The sequence below is a fragment of the Sinocyclocheilus rhinocerous genome, unplaced genomic scaffold (assembly GCF_001515625.1).
Source record: "Sinocyclocheilus rhinocerous isolate Xijiao unplaced genomic scaffold, SAMN03320098_v1.1 scaffold697, whole genome shotgun sequence".
Classification (NCBI taxonomy): domain Eukaryota; kingdom Metazoa; phylum Chordata; class Actinopteri; order Cypriniformes; family Cyprinidae; genus Sinocyclocheilus; species Sinocyclocheilus rhinocerous.
This window is the reverse complement of record NW_015664033.1, coordinates 987203-1006158: the sequence shown is the minus strand read 5'-3', so window position 1 is coordinate 1006158 and position 18956 is coordinate 987203. Positions and strand designations below refer to the sequence as shown.

General features: G+C 37.9%; 2 protein-coding genes across 4 annotated transcripts in view; one reads left to right on the top strand and one right to left on the bottom strand.

Annotated features, from left to right (window-relative positions):
- Window positions 1–5506: 5506 nt before the first annotated feature.
- LOC107729438 (coiled-coil domain-containing protein 43-like) lies at window positions 5507–8354 on the top strand. Of its 2 annotated transcripts, none has more exons than XM_016539923.1 (5): window positions 5507–6068; window positions 6477–6567; window positions 7237–7372; window positions 7506–7555; window positions 7727–8354. In XM_016539923.1, exons 1-5 carry the CDS (start codon window positions 5895–5897, stop codon window positions 7918–7920), a joined length of 645 nt encoding a protein of 214 aa, XP_016395409.1. In that variant the 5' UTR covers window positions 5507–5894; the 3' UTR covers window positions 7921–8354. The 2 variants fall into 2 exon arrangements, with proteins under 2 accessions (XP_016395409.1, XP_016395410.1); XM_016539924.1 differs by having other exon boundaries at window positions 5521–6068; window positions 7733–8354.
- A 3770-nt stretch (window positions 8355–12124) lies between these two features.
- LOC107729445 (meiosis-specific coiled-coil domain-containing protein MEIOC-like) overlaps window positions 12125–18956 on the bottom strand; it is a 16500-nt gene continuing 9668 nt past the window's right edge. The window contains exons 5-8 of one of the 2 annotated variants that reach the window (XM_016539936.1): window positions 14217–15942; window positions 13522–13656; window positions 12917–13097; window positions 12125–12472 (exon numbers count right to left, since the gene is read on the bottom strand). In XM_016539936.1, the coding sequence (XP_016395422.1) occupies window positions 12270–12472; window positions 12917–13097; window positions 13522–13656; window positions 14217–15942 (2245 nt within the window). In that variant the 3' untranslated portion in view covers window positions 12125–12269. The remainder of the gene's footprint in view (window positions 12473–12916; window positions 13098–13521; window positions 13657–14216; window positions 15943–18956) is intronic. The other variant, XM_016539937.1, reaches the window with a different exon arrangement.

Sequence of the window (18956 nt, the reverse complement as noted above, 5' to 3'; positions counted from 1 at the left end):
ACGCTCATACAACTGAGCATTTATGAGAAAAAAGACCTGTCAAGCAGCCTTTGTGTTTTTGTGTTGCTGCTGTGGAGAAAGAGAGGCGACGGATCAGAGCTGACAGACAGCTCTCGTCGGACCAGAAGCCACCTGAATATTCATCAGATTCATTACCCTTTTTTCTTTTCTCTCTAGTCCCTTATTCATCTTGCATTTTCATTGCCTTAATTCCATTAAACATTTCAGGAGGGCCGGATGGCTGGATTGAGGGAGGTGCAAGCACACGCCTACAGGGAAGGACAAGTGTGTATTTACACGCACCAGCGCATCCAGATTAATGACACGGTGCCACGATCGCAGTGAACTTTTTCGCCTCTGAGGGCCAGTTGAGATTTGCCTGCCACACACTCGAACTAATCCTCCCAGTCACTTGACCCCAGCCATCATCTTTGTACACGGTTATGTGTGTGTGCTCCTGTCTGTGTCTCTCACAGGCACTTCTGTCATCACCGTTTCTATAATCTAAGCTAATTAGGTCCTTATTACTTCCTACCTCCTCTCTATCTCTTTCTTCTTCCGTCCAACCCTTTTTGCTTCTCATATTCTACAATGTGGCACGACAAAACTAAAGTGCTCCAATTATAATCAACAGAGCTGTCTACACTATAAGTATGCAATGTGGCAGCTTTGTTATTTATAACGGGGACATTCTAGTTTTGTTGCGACGTTTGCTCTCAGCATAGACGCTGCCTGTCTCAATGTGAATACTTAAACTACACACTTTTTGCTGGTGATGGAGAAGTTGTGTATCTCTGTGTCTTTAGGCCCTAGTGAGCAGCTTTCCAGGAAATGTGCTTCAAAATCTTTAAGCCCCTAGCGAGTGAGTCAAAGGCTTTTTTGCATGTAAACGATGAATTTATAATCTAGCTAAACTCCTTACTTTCATAAACGAAATGATCTTTTTTAATCTTTTTACAACCATAGATTTTAAAAAGTTGCAGCTTGATTATGGTATAAAGATGTGCAACAAGGAAATTGCTGTGAATTATTTATTTATTTATTTACGTTCCATTATGACTGGTATTGCACATATTATAACTAGATAATATTTGGCATCTCCCTCTTCACCTAAACATCTTACGAAGTTTATTGCAATACAATCACTGGGGGCATTAAAGGATGATTTTTAAATATTGTTTTTGGGGTCAGTAAGTCTTTTGTTTGTTTTAATATTACAAAAAATATTAAACAGTACAAGTGTTTTAGGTAATAGTAATAAGAAATGTTTCATGAGCAGCAGATCAGCATATTAGACTAATTTCTGAAGGATCATGTGACACTGAAGAGTAATGACCGCTGAAAATTCAGCTTTGCCATCACAGGAAAAAATGAATAATTAAAATAATTAAAAATTAAGTTAATAACTTAATAATAATTATCTTAATAAGATTACATGGATTTAATTATATTAATTTCCATTAAGTTTCAAGTCCTAAAAATCACAATTTAAAAATGTCATGGTATTTCCAAGTCTTCCTTGGGAACCATAAGTACGGTGGCAGAGAAGTGCAAAGCAAATCACAATTCTGAAAACAAAATAACAAATTACAAACGCAAATCTAAAAAACTAAATAACAATTCAGAAAGCACAACAACAATTCAGAAAACATTATAACAAGTCAGAAAACACAATGACAAATCAGACAAACCGGAAAAGGTTCCTTTTTGATTTGCTTTGCACTTCTCGGCCACCGTACATAAGAAAGCCAAAAGTGAATTCACAAAATCCTTCACTTCTGTTCTTCTACAAGCATTTGTGGGCAACATTAGCTGAAAAAGCATGCACTGATGCAAACTGCAAAAACCCACTGGAAAATGTACTATAATTGGGGATGCACTAATTCTAATATCTGACACTATTTGGGACGCATAGTATGCAAATTCACTCCCCATCCTCTCTTCCTGAATTACACAATCCATCCTCTCTGCTTCCTCTATTGTTTGTTTGCTATTTTCTCCTCAGAGTGAGGCTCCATTAGACAGGCTCCTCTTGCTGTCAGTGTCTCAGTTTGCCGTTTTGCCAAGAACCAAGTGACGAGCAAAACACAACTGAAAACAGCCAAAGGAGGGTCGGCGCAGCGATAAGACAAGATGGCCCAACAATGGGAGCCGCTTGCCTTGCTGAGGGAAGACAGCCCTGGAGAATGGAGTGAAACTGAAGATAAGATGCATGCGTCTGAAGAGGACAGAGATAGTGTAGGCCAGAGCTGTCACACTGAGAAAGACAGTGAAGGAAGAAAAGTGATAACCTCTGCTCTGCCGTCCACTCCATATGCCAGAAAATGGCTACATATGTGACCTTCTGCCTCTCTATTGTACTGCTGACTGTCCTTTATATAGCCAGAACTTGCACAGCTAACACAGACACAACTGCAAGAAAACGCACACATGCAAATACAAATACAAAGGTATAAATCTAAAAACTTTTTGTTAAATATTAAGATGCTTCTGTTGTTGGTGGAAACCAGGGCTAACGTGCACAAACAAACAACTACAAGCAAATACAGTCAAACCATTTACAGTCATTTATTCAGACACCTTCAACATTTCTAACATTATCACAGTTTATTCGCTATAGTTTAGAAAACGATAATAAAATATGACAAGAACTCTGAACAAATTCATCTTGATAATGCCATTCTTCTGTTAGACTGTCTCACAAATGAATTCAGTTGAATAGCTGTCAGCTGTTAAATTTAAGTACACAATTAGATAATACCAATTTAGGTCAAACAATTACCAAGCAATGCTTCATTTTGTTCAGTCTGTGGTGTAAAAAGTTCGCATTAGCAATTAAAGAAAAAATGCTTAAGCAAAACATGGTCAGTTCAAAGTGTCTGAATAATTTTTGGTCCCACATTTTGATCAATTTTACTGGCAGTCCACTGTATGAAGAATTTTTGGGTACAATACGTCACAGTTTACTTTATTTTGCTATCCTCAATTACATAAATGAACTATAGTGTCCTGCACCCACTAGTAAAAAAATATATATATCAAAAATTATATTTGGTGTCTAAATAATTTTTGGTTCGACTGTATAATATCTTCTGCATGTTTAAGGCCTTTTTAAGACGTTTTTTATTTTCATAAAAAAAAACAATAATCAAAAATGTTATTAAATGAGAAAAGTATTTTAAACATTTCATCAGTGTAGTCAGTTGAACTACATGAATCTTGATTAGGGCTGAAAAAATAATAAAATGTCAATTTACATGTACACATTTGGCAAGCGCTTTTATCCTTTAAATCTTTTATATAAAGTACACATTTGATCAGTGGTTGCTTTCCATGGGAACCAAACCAATGACCTGCTCTACAGTTTGAGCTACAGGAAGTATGGAAGGAAGTTGAAGGAATTAAAAAAATATATGTATTTTTATTTATTTGCACTTTAATTTAACTAATATTTAAATTAAGATGAAAAACTGATGTAACGACTAAAATACAGTAAAGATCTAGTTAATGAATTCATGAAAGTAATAACTAATCATAATCATTTATAAGAAGCACTTCCTTTCTTTTCATTTCCAATTTAAAAACTTCCACAAACTTAACCTTTTATCACCTTAAATTATAAAACAAGACTGTAATACATTTGAATACTTTTTAGGGACACCCTAAAAAACAGTCACGACCACACGAGAACACACACGCTGATCACGAAGCGGGCCGGAGGTTTGTGTCACATGCAGATGTGTACAGCCGGGATACTGACAGAGAGGACACAGTATTGGTCCCGGAGGGGGACCAGAGATAGAGAGAGATCTTTGAAAGAGAGACAGAGAGAGCGTGAGTGTTTGCCTTTGGACCCGAGCGTGTAGATGCCCACCCGCACGCTCTGCCACAGCCCCTGGCTCTTGTCGCTTTGTATCAATCTGCATCCCCTTGATAAAAATAGTGCTTAAAATAGTGGCCCACAGCAACAAGCAACAACGACCCTGGACCCTTATGCCTGGGAATGGCCTTATCAAACAGTCTCTTTTTCCATCTTTACATTTTACCTTTCCACTCTCATGTTTTCTCTGTATCAGTCATATAAACTAAAATCTTATATGTTCAAAGAGCCTCAAACTTTGTCTTCCAATTTAAAAAAAAATATAAAACAATCTCACAGACTTTTTTACTCTCACAGAGATGACACGAAAAAGCTTCAGATGTCACAACCAACCATAAACATAATCAAACAGGAAAAACACGAGCACAGAATTTCTTAGTCTAAAATCAAAATACAGAGGCCAAATTCACAACATGTGTGCAACCTATTTGTTCATTTGTTTTCACTGGATGAACTTGTGCCTTACAGTAATACTGTTGAAGCCTGATGAATTTTACTCACAACAGAACAAACACTGATACACAATTGACTTGTAAACACCAAATGGACACTTCAGATGCAGTCTCCTGAATTTAAACCTAATAAAGCATTTTTTTAACAAAAATGAAATATTTGTTGAACCTTCACTCAAAATCTAAAGTAAGTTGATATGTGTGTTATGTTTTGTATCATAAATCCGGCTTTTATAGCTCATGTGATATAGCGAGAATATGGAGCTTACATTCGAGGAAGAAAAAAAACACCTCAATTTTAGTCAGAGGCTCAAACTGAAAAATAATAATATTAATAATTTTGTGCAGATATTGTAATTTATATGGCCCAAAAACTGATAAAATCTGATAGTTTGTAATGTAAATCAGTCTTTTTTTTTATAACAGTAGCCTACAGAAGATTACTTCGAGAGTGACAACTGATATTTATATGCAATTTATATATTTCCTAACAGTATGTCTTAAAAAGATAATCAAAAGCTTCATTATACTCTAGTTTTAATCTTGGGGGGCAAAACATATAATGCAATGCAATACAGTGATTGAGAGATAAACATTTCTCAGCAAAACTGCTGTATCATACATTTTAACATGTTTTTCATGGTGAAGTTCTCCTTACATTTACTTTACCTTACATTCACTGCAGAAGGACATGTGTACCATGACCTTTTGGGTGGACATTTTTAGAATTATACTAAAAGGTCTTTTACTAAAAAAGTATGAACTATCAGTCAGAGGGCAAGAAGCAAGTAATAGATTGTGTGCAACAGGTGTTCCAGCAAAGTTTTGATCATGTTGATATATTAAAGACCTGAGAAATGCATGCATCAAATATGATACAGGCTTATATCTTAAGCATGAGCAGACTTTTATGCAGACACAATTTATGAAACATAAACACTTGCATTATATAAAATATTTTTGTAGCCCTCTCAGCATATTGACATGATGCATATTCATTTTATTGACCGTTTTAAGCCTGATTATGATTCCTAAGTGAAGTGATGTTATGTACAAAATATCAATGCCCACACCAGATGCAAACGTGTTAATCATGTATTGCTAAAATAAATAAATAATAAATCACAGTACCTGCATATGCTTTTTTAATACAGCAGCATCCAACAGTTCTTTACCTGGATCCGGATGTGCGCCTGAGAATTCGGCCTTCTTGGGTAAATTGGCAGCTAATGCCCTCTAGTGGTGAGCTTTGGTTTAAAATCAACTGTTCTGATACCACGTTGCTGCACAGGACGCTTGCGTTATAAAAACAATGCCTGCTTCAAACATGTTGCGCTTAAATTGTGAGCAATTAAATAAGCTTTTCGCACGTACTAGACGGCACTCACTTATATGAATACCAAGCTAAATGTAATCTCCCCGTGTAAATAATGAAATAACTAAGTTCGCAAATTCTATCGAAATGAAAAGGATGCGTAAAGTATGGATTTTCTTTTGGCGCATTTGTGTCTGGCATTCTGCGCGGACATCCCGCCTCACTATCAGGACCCCAGCCAGGGAAAATGGCGGCGCCCAACCAAATCGCCAGGGACTTTGAAAACTGGCTGAACGAGCGGTTGGATTCCCTCGAAGTAGACAGAGAAGTTTACGGAGCATATATACTCGGAGTGCTTCAGGAAGAGGAAAACGATGAAGAGCAAAAGGACGCTCTTCAGGGCATCCTGTCCGCTTTTCTGGTCAGTGCACGCGCTCAACTCAGCTGTCAAGACATTTCACACTGTTAGAAACTTGTAATATTTAATAATTGTTCTGAAAACCTCATCATAAACCCGAAAAACACTTCTATGTTATAAACTGAATTGCTTTTTTGGCCCTTCATTTGAGCAGTTAAAGTGCGAAACGTGATCAAAAACGCCTGTTGCTGTTCACTGGTATAATGTTTATTTTTACTATCATAATTTACTCAAAAATAATCGAACACGAGCAGCTTATTTTCAGATGTTGTAAACTATATTTGAATGTAGGTTTACGAAAGGTGTGTGCAGAGAGAGATTGTGTGAAGTCACTGCAAACATCCATATACAGTCGTTTGCCTGACCGTTTTAGGCTTGTGTTAGTAAGCAGAGGTCACTTTATTGTCGTAGGAAGAAGACACGCTTGAGGAGGTTTGCCAGCAGATCTTAAAACAGTGGACTGAGTGCAGCAGATCTGCAGTGAAGGGTACTCAGGGAGATGGTAAGTGGAGAGCTGAAATTAAAAAAGGTGAATCACAGCGACCCCATTTACCGTTCAAAATTGTGTGGTAAGATTTTTTTTAAAGAAATTAATACTTTTATTTAGCAAGGAAGCATTAAACTGATCAAACGTGACTAGAGACATTTATAATGTTACAAAAAATTGTTTCAAATAAACTTTTGAACTATTAAAAAACCCTAAAAAGGTATCAGTTTCTAAACTACTAAACAGCACAACTGTTTTCAACATTGATAAGAAGAATGTTTCTTGAGCAAATCATCAAATGGCTGCTGAAAATTCAGCTTTACTGAATACTAATAAATTATGTATTAAAATATATTAAGTGAATTCAGTGAATTTTGTAATAATGCTTCACAATTTTACTGGTTTTTGATCAAGTAAATCAAGCCTTGGTGAGCATAAGAGGCATCTTTTCAACAACAACAAAACATTTTTACAATTTTACAAAACTGTTGAACAGTGCTGTACGTTAATATTTTTATTTCTCACTTTTTTTGTGTAACAATTCCGTAATTTTAGTATAAGCTCAAGATTTTTAATTGTTCTCATTCTTCTGTATTATCTCACAGTACAGTAATAGTGATATAAACATGTTTTTCAGCTACTGTATTTGGAAAACTGTCTTTGTTTTTTGTTTTCCATTTTCAGCTGAGGTTCAGGCTATTGCCAGTTTGATAGAGAAGCAGGCACAGATTGTGGTCAAACAGAAGGAGGTGTCAGAGGAAGCCAAGAAGAGGAAAGAGGCTCTACTGGCACAGTATGCTCAAGTCACCGATGAGGAGGAATATCCTTTTAACACACTTGTTTGTAATGTTGTATTTTTTATGGCACTTTGTTAAGAACAAAGCATCACAGAGTCTCTCTCAAGGTCAGGGATCAGGTGATCCAGTGTGAAGCAGTTTCTTTAACATTTGTACTGAAGATGATGAGGAAGAACCTGCTGCAGTGGGTATACCCAGTGAAAAATGTATCCTTTTTTACACCATCACTCTACTATGTAATAACCACGATCACTTCAGGAGAAGATCTCTGCTCTGGTTATACACAGTATTTATAGTGTGCAGTACTGTTGTAGGAGCAGCTGTAGTATGATCTGCAATGATTAGACATGAACTGTTCCCTTCACTGCCAGCCCCAGCCCCAGCCCTGTTCAAAAACACCAATGTCGAGGATGTTTTGAACCGCCGCAAACAGCAGCGTGACCAGGCCAGAGAGGACGCAGAGAAGAAGAAAGAGCAGGACAAGATGCAACGCGAGAAAGACAAACTGGCCAAGCAGGAGCGCAAGGACAAAGAAAAGAAACGCACACAGAAGGGAGAACGCAAGAGATAGAGAGAAAATACAGAGCAAGAAAACTTTTGTGGACTATACGATACCAAGGTCATTAATCTACAAGAGAAAAATACAATGAGACCTCAGCAAACAATGCCCCAACTAACAATGTATGCATCCATATCCTGTTTTGGGTCCGATAGTGCTTATGGAATGATAATGTTGGGCCGATTTAGCTGTTTTCTTGGCTTGTAAAAAAAACAACAAATGGCAAACCAGCAAACTGAGTGAGAATTGTATCATGACCCATTCATTTCTACAGGTGCTGACTGTTGTGCTACTTATTTAAGGGTAAATCTCACACACCCTGTCAAAAACATGTTCAGGTTGCATTTCAACCCAAAAATCATAATTAATAATTTGGTGAAAGACCATTTCCCCTTTATTGTCATTACTGTGTTACATGAATATTTAAATTGTAAAGTATAATGTGGCTATGCAAAATATCTTCATAATCCTAAAATAAGTTTTATTTTCATTTTGGTGTTTGTGTGTGTGTGTGTATATAAATATATATGAAGAGTTCAGATGCAAAAGCCTCTAAGTGCCATCTAAAATTGTCATTTTTCTTCATAATTGTTATTTTATTTTAATTACAAAGAAAAGAACCTATTCATTGCCATTCAAGTGACATTACTAAACCTACACATAGGAGGCTGATAAAAATGCTCATTTTAGAAGAAAATTTCAAACGGCACTTACAGGCTTTTGCATCTGAACTCTCTCTCTCTCTTTCTCTCTCTCTCTATACTTTTTATAAATCAAGTATTGGGACACCCCCTTCTTTAGAACAGAAAAAGGCACTTCCAAAACTGGCAAAAAGATGGAAACATAATTCATGTATTTAAAATTTTTTATTTCTATCTCTTTTGCAACAGTTTTGGAAGTGTCTAAAATGACTTTACTCATATGTACAAGTCATTGGTGTTTGGTGATGAGTTTTTGGCTCGAGGTCAGCGTTTAAAGTCACACCAGAGGTGTTCAGCTGGGTTTCTGCAGACCACTCAAGTTCTTCCACACCGACTGAATCAATCATTTCTTTTTGAACCTTGTCTTATACACAGAGGCATTGTCATGTTAGAAAAGGGTCCTGTCCAAACTGTTGCTATAAAATTAGAAGCACACAATTCCCTTGAATATCATTATATGCTAAAACATTAAGATTTGTACTCACGGAAATTACTAAAGTAGACAAACCTGTTCATTAGTAGGGGGTGTCCCAATACTTTTCACAATACTGTGTGTGTGTGTATATATATATATATATATAAGGCAGTTGAAAAGTGACCTGGACATGTTTCCATGAGATTCACTCTTTTAACATGTTTCTGTGAAATTCACTCTTTAACATTTACCAGCGGATAACCAACATTCTTGTGTCTAAAAACAGCATAAATCCCCATCTTATTGCCTTGAGGGACTTTCAAATAACCTGTGAACCATTTTTTATGTTTTCCATAGGTTGCTCCTCAGTAGCACAACATTGATTTTTAACACACAGCTCAAGATACAAAAGCTCACAGCTCACAAGCTTTTCAGAAACCAATGGAAGCCTTGTCATCATGTAGCAGCATATGGAGAGGGCTTAGAGACAACCCAAAGACAGAGAAACAAAACTGCTAATCAATGGGAGAGGAGGCGGGGGCCGACATATGTACAGTTTTTTTGCTCTTAGTGTTTGTTTCAGTTGTGGTTTATTTTTATTGTAGGACAGTGATGATCCTAAAGTGAGCAGGGTGTGTGTGTGCACATATATATCAATTGACAACTGTTCATTTGAAGCTGCTACATATTGTGCTAATAATACCTTGTAGACTGCCTTCTCATATGCTACAATGGGAAACCTTTAGTGTCTGTTAGCTTGTAAGATCAGGTGATTGAGGCATTCTTTTATCAAAGCCACGGTATTTAACATTTTGTACTTGAAGTTGGTACAATAAATTGAGTTGTGTACATGAATGTGTTCACTCTCGACTAATATAACTTGAATTGGAGAATATAGTTCTGCCTTGGTGTCATGTGTAGGTTTTCTACCACAGCCACAAGTTGCAGTTTTTAAAATTGATGTATGGATGCTTTAGATGCTTTTTTTTAATCTACAGACTCGGTTTGATTCAGAGGGATCATCAGAAGCTTCACTTTGCTTGTATACTCTGGGTGTCACTGCCGATTGCAGAAGATATTATAATTTCTTAATGAATCTTCTATTTATGCAATAAGAGCTCTGACTCTTCAACACTGTTGACTGGTGAAACTTCTATCTATCCAAACACTGCTTTGCTTACCTCTGATGTTTTTCTTTACATTAACAACTTAATGTTGTAAGGTGTCAAACTTGAAAAGTGTCCATATGATTTAATAATGGAAATCATCTTGCAAGGCTATTATAATTTCTTAATGAATCTTCTATTTATGCAATAAGAGCTCTGACTCTTCAACACTGTTGACTGGTGAAACTTCTATCTATCCAAACACTGCTTTGCTTACCTCTGATGTTTTTCTTTACATTAACAACTTAAATGTTGTAAGGTGTCAAACTTGAAAAGTGTCCATATGATTTAATAATGGAAATCATCTTGCAAGGTACACTCTTCAGTGTGGTTTATTCTGTTAAGCCTCAACTCAGTGGACATTTAAGGATTTTCAATATGATATTTGCTGGGTAAATGTCTAGGATTTTCAGACCTGAATGAGAGGGAGGAACTTGTTTACAAATGGCTTTCATAACTCAGCCAACCAACCGTTTTTGGCAAGTTGATCATAACACTGTTCTTTTAAAACACATTATTGTAAGTGAACAGTCAAATTCACTGCAGCTTTACTGAATGATTTTAGTTTCATTGCATACAGACTGGGATCTGCATTTTTTTTAATTAGAGCATTGATTAACATTGTATTTTGAATCAATGTTTAATTAAATAAACATTCGTTTTACGCACCACTCTGTGAGTTCTGGGATTTTGTGTTGTGTTAGTTTAATTGTTAAACTTGAACAAAAGCATAAGCAAAAAAAACAAAGGCAATATGAGTACACGTCATATGAACTATGTCAGTCTGTAGCATTTTCTAGTAACATGTTGTTGACATCATTTATTTCAGTCCATGAATGATGTTACTCTCAGCTACTCGATATATCCTCAAATGAGTTACATCACAGACAGATTGACCACATACATACATTGAAATATAGAGAATACTGAGATGAATTCAGAATTGAGATAAACAAACTGCAAATAAATAAATTCACTTTCAAAGTTTCCAAAAAAACAAAACAGATTTAGGAAAGATGTGATTGTCATTGCTTATCCAGTGAGACCACTAAAAACCAAGTGCTGACGCCAAAGAATCATGCACATAAATAAGTAAAGTAATAAAAGGACAACTGGAACACGTCCTGTTGATCATAAATACTGTTTTTGCCTGAATGAGTGTCACTGGAACTAAAATTAGCTGAGGATTTTGAATGGGTTGTAGGAGACACTAATTAAACTCAAAAATAAAAAAAACTTCAACACAAATAATTTTTTGCTTCCTGTGCAACTATTTATAAATTTCTAGGTCAACTGGGCAAAAATATCCCATTATCCTCCAAAGCCACAGATCTTGCTCTTGCCATACATTCTGTTCCATTATCACCATTAGCCAGTTAAAAGGTCCCTCTTCTAATTTCATCTCTCTTTCTGTCACTGTTAAATCATTCTTTCATACTCTCTCAAAACGTCTTGTTTATACTGGCAGTTCCTCTGGGGTCCTTGGACAAAATAGCTCAGTACTGATCTTACTGCCATAATTCCATGTCTTTTGGAGAATTTGATTATAATCTGATTGGTGGTTTTCACAGAAGACAATGTTTCAAGTGATGCAGGTGTTTTTTTCCCTGTAGGTTTTTTAAATAAAAAAAACATTAATTTTTCATAATGTTTAGTGAAATTATTTGGTAGTCTGAGGGGGGCGCAACCAAAAAAGTTTGAGAACCACTGGTCTAAAGTTAACAGACAGTGTTTAGTCTGAGGATTTGAGATGACAGATTTCATAAAAAATCGCATATGGTCACAGACTCCAATATTTTAGCTGCAGACTTTGATTCCATCCAGTCGGAGGATATCAAACATGTTTGATATTTTCAGCAGATTTTAGAACAAGTTGTTTCATGTATGATGGCCAGTTTTTAAATTTGGTAAGTGTATGATGCCCAGTATAACGTATCACTTTAGTGGAATAACTTAAATAACTCATTCATTCTTCTTAAAATGCAATCCCATCACCTCTTGCACTTTTTTGGACGGGTTAGATCGATGTTACTTTGTGTCAAAAAACACACAAAAAACTGTGTACCTGCCAGAAATTGATCACAGGGCAGTCAGTGCTCTCTCCAAGCTGCTTTGCTCAGAACTGTCTTGGCCTAAAGGGGAGCAGGTACCCAGCTCGTCTCTCTCCTCTGGGTAACTGTTTGTTTTGGGCAAAGTCATTTGTAATGCACACCAAAGAGCGGTCCGGGCCTTTCTGGTGCTGCTGCACAGGTCCTTCACTGCAGATGCCAACAGAAGGATCTCTGTGAGATGTGAAAAATATATATATATTTTTTTTTTCACCTTTTAACACACAAGATGCAAGAACTAAGCAAATGTTCTGTTACTAAAGGCTGGAATACACTAGGGCTGAACGTATTTTAGCTGCAGACTTTGATTCCATCCAGTCGGAGGATATCAAACATGTTTGATATTTTCAGCAGATTTTAGAACAAGTTGTTTCATGTATGATGGCCAGTTTTTAAATTTGGTAAGTGTATGATGCCCAGTATTTTAAAATCTGTTCAGATTTTAAAAGTCGTGTAGTGTATTCCAGCCTTAAGCAGTAAAACTAAGGCTGAGGGGGACTTTACCAAGCCCTGTCATCTTCCACTTTTCTAGGATTCTAGCTTCACACTAGTTTATATAAGATTTTGTATTTTTGTATGTGTATTTCCTGGTTTTGTTATAGTGTATGACTCACTAACCCCTGTCCTCTCTAAAGAAGGCCGCTGGCTGCCTCTGTCTGCTGCTGGCATTGATGAATTCGTCCTTGCGGCGTGCCTGAGTGATGTAGATGACCTCAAGATGCCTGTCCAATGCTGAGCCAACATTAGCATGAAGCGGAAAACTGCGCAACTGCTCCATCTTGCCTAGCAAACCTGCCACCTACAAACACAATGCAATTCTGCATTATAATATAGAAAATTCATTCATTGTTGCTAGTTTAAAACACTTACAATTTAATTCTAGAATATAAGATCACAGTAGGCAAAAATAGAAATTATACATATGTGTAAAATATTCACTTTCTATGAAGTTGTTAGTTTCTTTTTTCCACCCACCACTATTAGATTACTATTACTTACTATTAGATGTAAAACCTGAAGACAACATAACACTATGAATGTCAATAGAATAAAATCATTTTGATTATTCTCTCATGATTACATAATACTACTCATAATCATTTATTTTCTTTACATGTTTACACTGTATTTGTTTGAACTTTTAGGCAGGCTCACTAGCACTCTCTTGTGGCCCCCCGTTTGAAACCCCTTGGCAAGACTTTTATGAGAAATACTGGACTGACCCTGGCCTGTTCGCGCAGCTGGTCTACAATGAGGCGGTCCAGTCTGGAGGGGTTTGGAGGCATTTTGGGTAAAACACTACTGGTTACTACAGACACGCGTTTTCCTGGGTAAGTCTTTGTAAGAACAGCTTCTGCCTGTCAGAAAGAACACATTACATTAGTTTCTCACCTTATCATGATTGTGAAATGAAAACAGGTCAGCCTACATGGTAATTCAGTAGCATGAGTAGAATCTGTACAAGAAAATCATTTAAGTAACTTATTTTTCCATAAATTATTTTCCTAAAAGAAATCAGTTTTGTCTATAATAGAGTGCTGAAGGAATAATGTATTTTTGTATGCCAAAACCCAGAAACAAGTTAGCATTTTAGCACTTCCCATTCCATCATCCTGAAATTAATGAGTTTCTTGAATGGATTTTTGCTTAAATGCCTGAACTAACCTGAACACAAGCTTAAAGCTGCAGTCCGTAACATTTTTGGGTTCAAAATTTTCAAAATGGCTACAATGTTCTTCCGCAAGACGCATGCAGTTCTGTTTATTAACTGCTAGAGCGCCAAAAGTTATGGACTGCAGCTTTAAGATATTTTCAGGTTTTATTCTACGACAAAAATACGTCAATACAGCAGCACATACCTGAAAATTCATACATGAACTACATGAACACGCTTATGTCTCAGAAACATCCCGCTTACTTGCTTTCTCTCTTTTTCCAGCATCTTCCACTGCTCGTAACATTCCTCCAAGTAAAAGTGTAGCTGACTGTTGGGGTTTCCGAGTGCCTTGCCAAACTTAGGTAAAGTCATGGCCGACAGAAACCCGGAGAATGACCCGTCTCCTGATGTTTGGCTTAGCCCAATGCATTCTTGTAGATAAGGGCTGAAGGGCGAAACATCTCCCTCTGGCAGACGTTCATTCATGTCGATGACAGGCACAGAGCAGTAGGGCAACTGTGACTGCGACTGAATCAGGTGGCATGTGCTTTTTCTGGGATCACCCATCTGGTATAGGAATGGGAAAAGTTGTGATGGTATAGCTTTGGCTGAGTTTGAACTCGCTCCGTTGTGTCTCATTTGTCCTCCGTACAAACTGCCCAGTCCCTGATATGGATTCTGCAGGAGTCCTGTTTTCTTGTCTGCCTCTTTAAGGAAACCAGGAAGTTTGGGTTTCATGCTAAAGCGTGGAGAAAAACACCCATCGACCATGAGGCCCGCGGACAACCTGTTGTTCTCTAGCTGGAGGTCAAAATCTGAAATATCCACATTTCCCGCTCCCTTCCTTAAATCCTCAAGACTGACCTGGCCTATCGCACCATGTAGATTTACTGTGTTGCCCTGACTCAAATCAGCCGAGACTCTCACTGCAGGCCGGAACAACTGCTGAGAAGGAAGCAATGGAACAGCCCCTGATGTGTTTGTGAGCTTTGCAAAACCCTGTGATTCATTGTTGCTGTTGGTCTTTGCTGAAATCTTAGCTTGTTTTTGGTAATGGTTTGAATGGATAAGCTGGTACTGCTTTACACTGTTTTGGGCGGTGCTGCTTCCTATCAGGCTGGCTTCTCTGTTTGGGTGGAGGGCTGGAGGCATGATGGTAGGAGAAAAAGTCTTTGGTGGCCCAAACCTTGAAAATTCATTCGTAGTATAATGACTTTGTTTTTTATCCACTACTTTAGCTCCTCTTTGCTCCATATGGTTGTGTGTCACCTCTCTCTTAAAATCTGTTGTTTGAGTAATAAGCTCCGACATCCTTTGAAAAGCATGACTCTTCTGCTCTGCCATGATTTCCTCAAGATTCCTCTGTCCTAAAAGACCATTCTGGGTAGATTCTCTGCAATAGTTCATATCCTGCTCTGCCAAGAGAAAGGCCAGTTTACTGACATCCTGCACAGAGAACGATTGGGTGTCTTTCAGTTTATCTTTGCTCACAGATGAAAATTCATGAGATGAACTGAAATAGGAGTCATCCATTGTTTGAGGAGGGCAGCAGGAGTTGTTGACTGAGTTTATATAATCAGACAGGCAGTTAGTGGTGCTGCGGTATCCTTCCTCCTTCTCGGGTGTAATATACTCAGGTTTACCAGGCCTGGTCTGGAAGAGGCTAGAGCTTAACGCTGGGGGTGTGCTCAGGCCTGGGGGGCGAGGGAGATCTTGAGGAGAATATGTGTTGGCCTCTCCATTACAGGTGGAGAAATTGCAGGGAAGTGCAAAAGAATCAAAACCATTACAATTCTGAAGTTCGGCCCATTGATGAGATTCTCTACCAGCAGGCTGAGGAGAAATATTGCTGACTGGTTTAGGACAAATCTGTTTTGTTGGGAATCCGGAAATGGGCGGCATCTGTACCTCATTGTTGAAGTACTGCATCCTGTCTTCTCTTGTCAACTTTGGAGACCAGACACCTTTCAGACTAGAGGGTAGCCTACTAAAAACAACACATCAAGTTTAAAAAAAGCTGGTGGATTTTTGGCTTAAATTATGAAATTACTTGTTAACACAAAACAGTTAAATAAATGCTTAAAGGGTTAGTTCACCCAAAAATGAAAATTAGCCCATGTTTTACTCACTCTCAAGGCATCCTAGGTGTATGTGACTTTCTTCTTTCAGACAAATCCAATCGGAGTTATATTAAAAATTTTCCTTGCTCTTCCAAGTGTTAGAATGGCAGTAGGCGGTAGTGATGGCGGTTATATCCGCGGGCGCTGCAGATAATCCGCGGGTCGGGTGGGTCGGGTAATAAAAAAATGCATTCTGATTATTTGCGGGTGGGTCGCGGGGTGGATAAAATAAATCACAAATGATGCAAATATTAACTAAATTTTTTTTCATGAGGCAGACTATTTCGCGCGTGCGTGCGTGCGTGCGTGTGTGTGTTCGTTCGCCTGACCGCGGGCGCTGCGGATAATCCGCGGATCGGGTGGGTCGGGTAATAAAAAAATGCATTCTGATTATTTGTGGGTGGGTCGCGGGGTGGATAAAATAAATAATTAATGATGCAAATATTAACTACATTTTCTAAAATATGAACGTGTTTTAAACAGGCTACAGGAATTTAATAAACTGTAAATTTATTAAAAGTTTAACATTAAAAGTTATAAAAAAAAACATTAAAAGTTATTCAACAAAATATTATTTAGTCAAGAGCAGTGAGGGATTTTCTCTGTCTTTTGTTGTTTGATTAACATTAATGACAGACGGCACAGCTTTATTAGGCTGCTGTCACAAGACCTATTTCACGGATCCAATACTGATACTCATGCGTTTTATTTCGCAACTGTTTACATTAACTTAAGACAAAACCGACAGTGCTTTCTCAGTGGATGTGACTGTGAGCGCACGGAAAAGCGCCTCCGGAGAGTGCGAGTACCGAATGGCTTAAAAAGACGTGAAAATAACACATTTTTGTGACGATGCAACAATGACCAATTAGGCAATTGACAATTCTGTCAACTGTCCCGAAACGCCCATGCAGCAGCTCTAGATGCATCGATGTGAAGAGAAAGTCAAAGAGAGAAGAAGCGGTACAGCTGAATCACTCACGCTGTTTTCATCTGATGGTTTGTGTGGATTTATTTACTCATCTAACCTACACGCTATATTGAATAAATGTTTTGCAGCAATTTCCCTCATTTTAATGTCGAAAGCTGCGGGAATGAGTAATGCGATGTGTGCGCAATCCCGCAACGAAATTCAGGACCTGATTAAATGTAAGAGAATGGTGAAATAGATTTTCATGACTTTTCAAAAACTTTCTGGGTTTATTTATTTTTACAAAACTTTCCAGGCCTGGAAATTGCTGTTCAATGACTTTACCAGGTTTTTCATGACCGTACGAACCCTAATGTGATGATTGGGTGCAGTTATCTAAATCAGACAAAAATACAGGTGCGGCCGGTTGGCGGGTGGATAATTTATTTGAAGCTCTGACTGGATTCGTCTGAAACACGTGTCAAACTCAAGGCCTGCGGGCCAATTCCGGCCCGCCACATTATTTTATTTGGCCCACGAAAGTATATGATTGTCTTAAAATAAAAATCTATGCTGCTTTATATCTTAAATTTTGAAAGTGCGTATCAATACCACAAGTTTCAGTTTTTATTTGGTGTTCTATTTATACGCAGAAATTGACTTTGGTGTGCATTATATATGATACGCAATGGTTAGGATTAGGGGTGTGGGGTTTTTCCGTTGATGATGACTGCGTGGACGGCTCAAAGGAATAAGTGCGGACCTCATCAATGCTCGAGCACCACCGACGGAAATGGTCGAGCAGCACACACGGAAAAACATGATATTGTATATATATATATAAGCTCGATACCATAGAGCCCCCCCACATAATACAATTGACATAACTGTCTATTTGTTTCTCTGTTTTTGCCACGGGATTGACATCCTGTGGTAACTAGGATTTACACAAGCTTGAGTCTGGATCCAGAACACCTGAGAAGAGATGATGCCAACCCCTCAGAGGATGCCAACCCTGAAACAACATACAGAACTACCAAATTTTGCTATAAGTTTGATTGCATCATATAATAATTGCTGTTAATAGTGTTCATCGTCTGTTTGATTACGTCTTTAATTGATTTCTGCCATATGTACATAAACTGACAGTCACCACTGATAAGCTACTACTAATATTGTAGAAACTTAATTTTCTGTAAAGTTGCTTTGCAACGATTTGTATCGTAAAAAGCGCTATACAAATAAACTTGAATTAAATTGAATTGAATAACAGTAATAAATGTATCTGTTTCACACATGTCCCGCATTGTCCTGTAAAATCACATTTACTGTCCTGCAACAGATCTATGGCCAGGTAGGGTTGGGTATCATTTAGGGCTGAACGATTAATTGCATTTGCGATAATATCGCGATATGAAAAAACACGATTTTTCGATCGCAGAGACTGCGATTACACTCGGTCACGTGACACGCCAGAGTAAAGAGGTGTGTTTCACTTGAAGATCAATCGGTGTAGCCTTTGACATCAAAGTACAGCAAGAGAAAGCATATTGAGACGTCCGCGCTCTCTTATAGCTCTCGCAGTACTTTGATGACACACACCCATAGGTCTAAGCAGCGCTGCTTCAAGTCGAGCGCGGGCCATCAGCAGAAAAATAAAAAAATAAAACCATAAACAGCCAAAGGACGTAATTAGAATGGGAGATGGATCGGTTTGTGAAAGCGAAGAGAAAAGCCATAGATGAAGTCGCACAGACCCAGGCAGGTGCTGGTCATTCAAAAGCTAAATGCAGTAAAATATGACAAGGCATATCTTGATCTCGGCTTCACTCACCGTGTCTATACCGGACACCACAGTTGTCGCGTCGCGCCGCAACAGCTCTACACTGGACGCGACAAAGCGACCGTCGCAAATCATATTAACTTTGTGCCAGTACGTCATAAATAGAACAAGGCATCAGTTTAATGTCG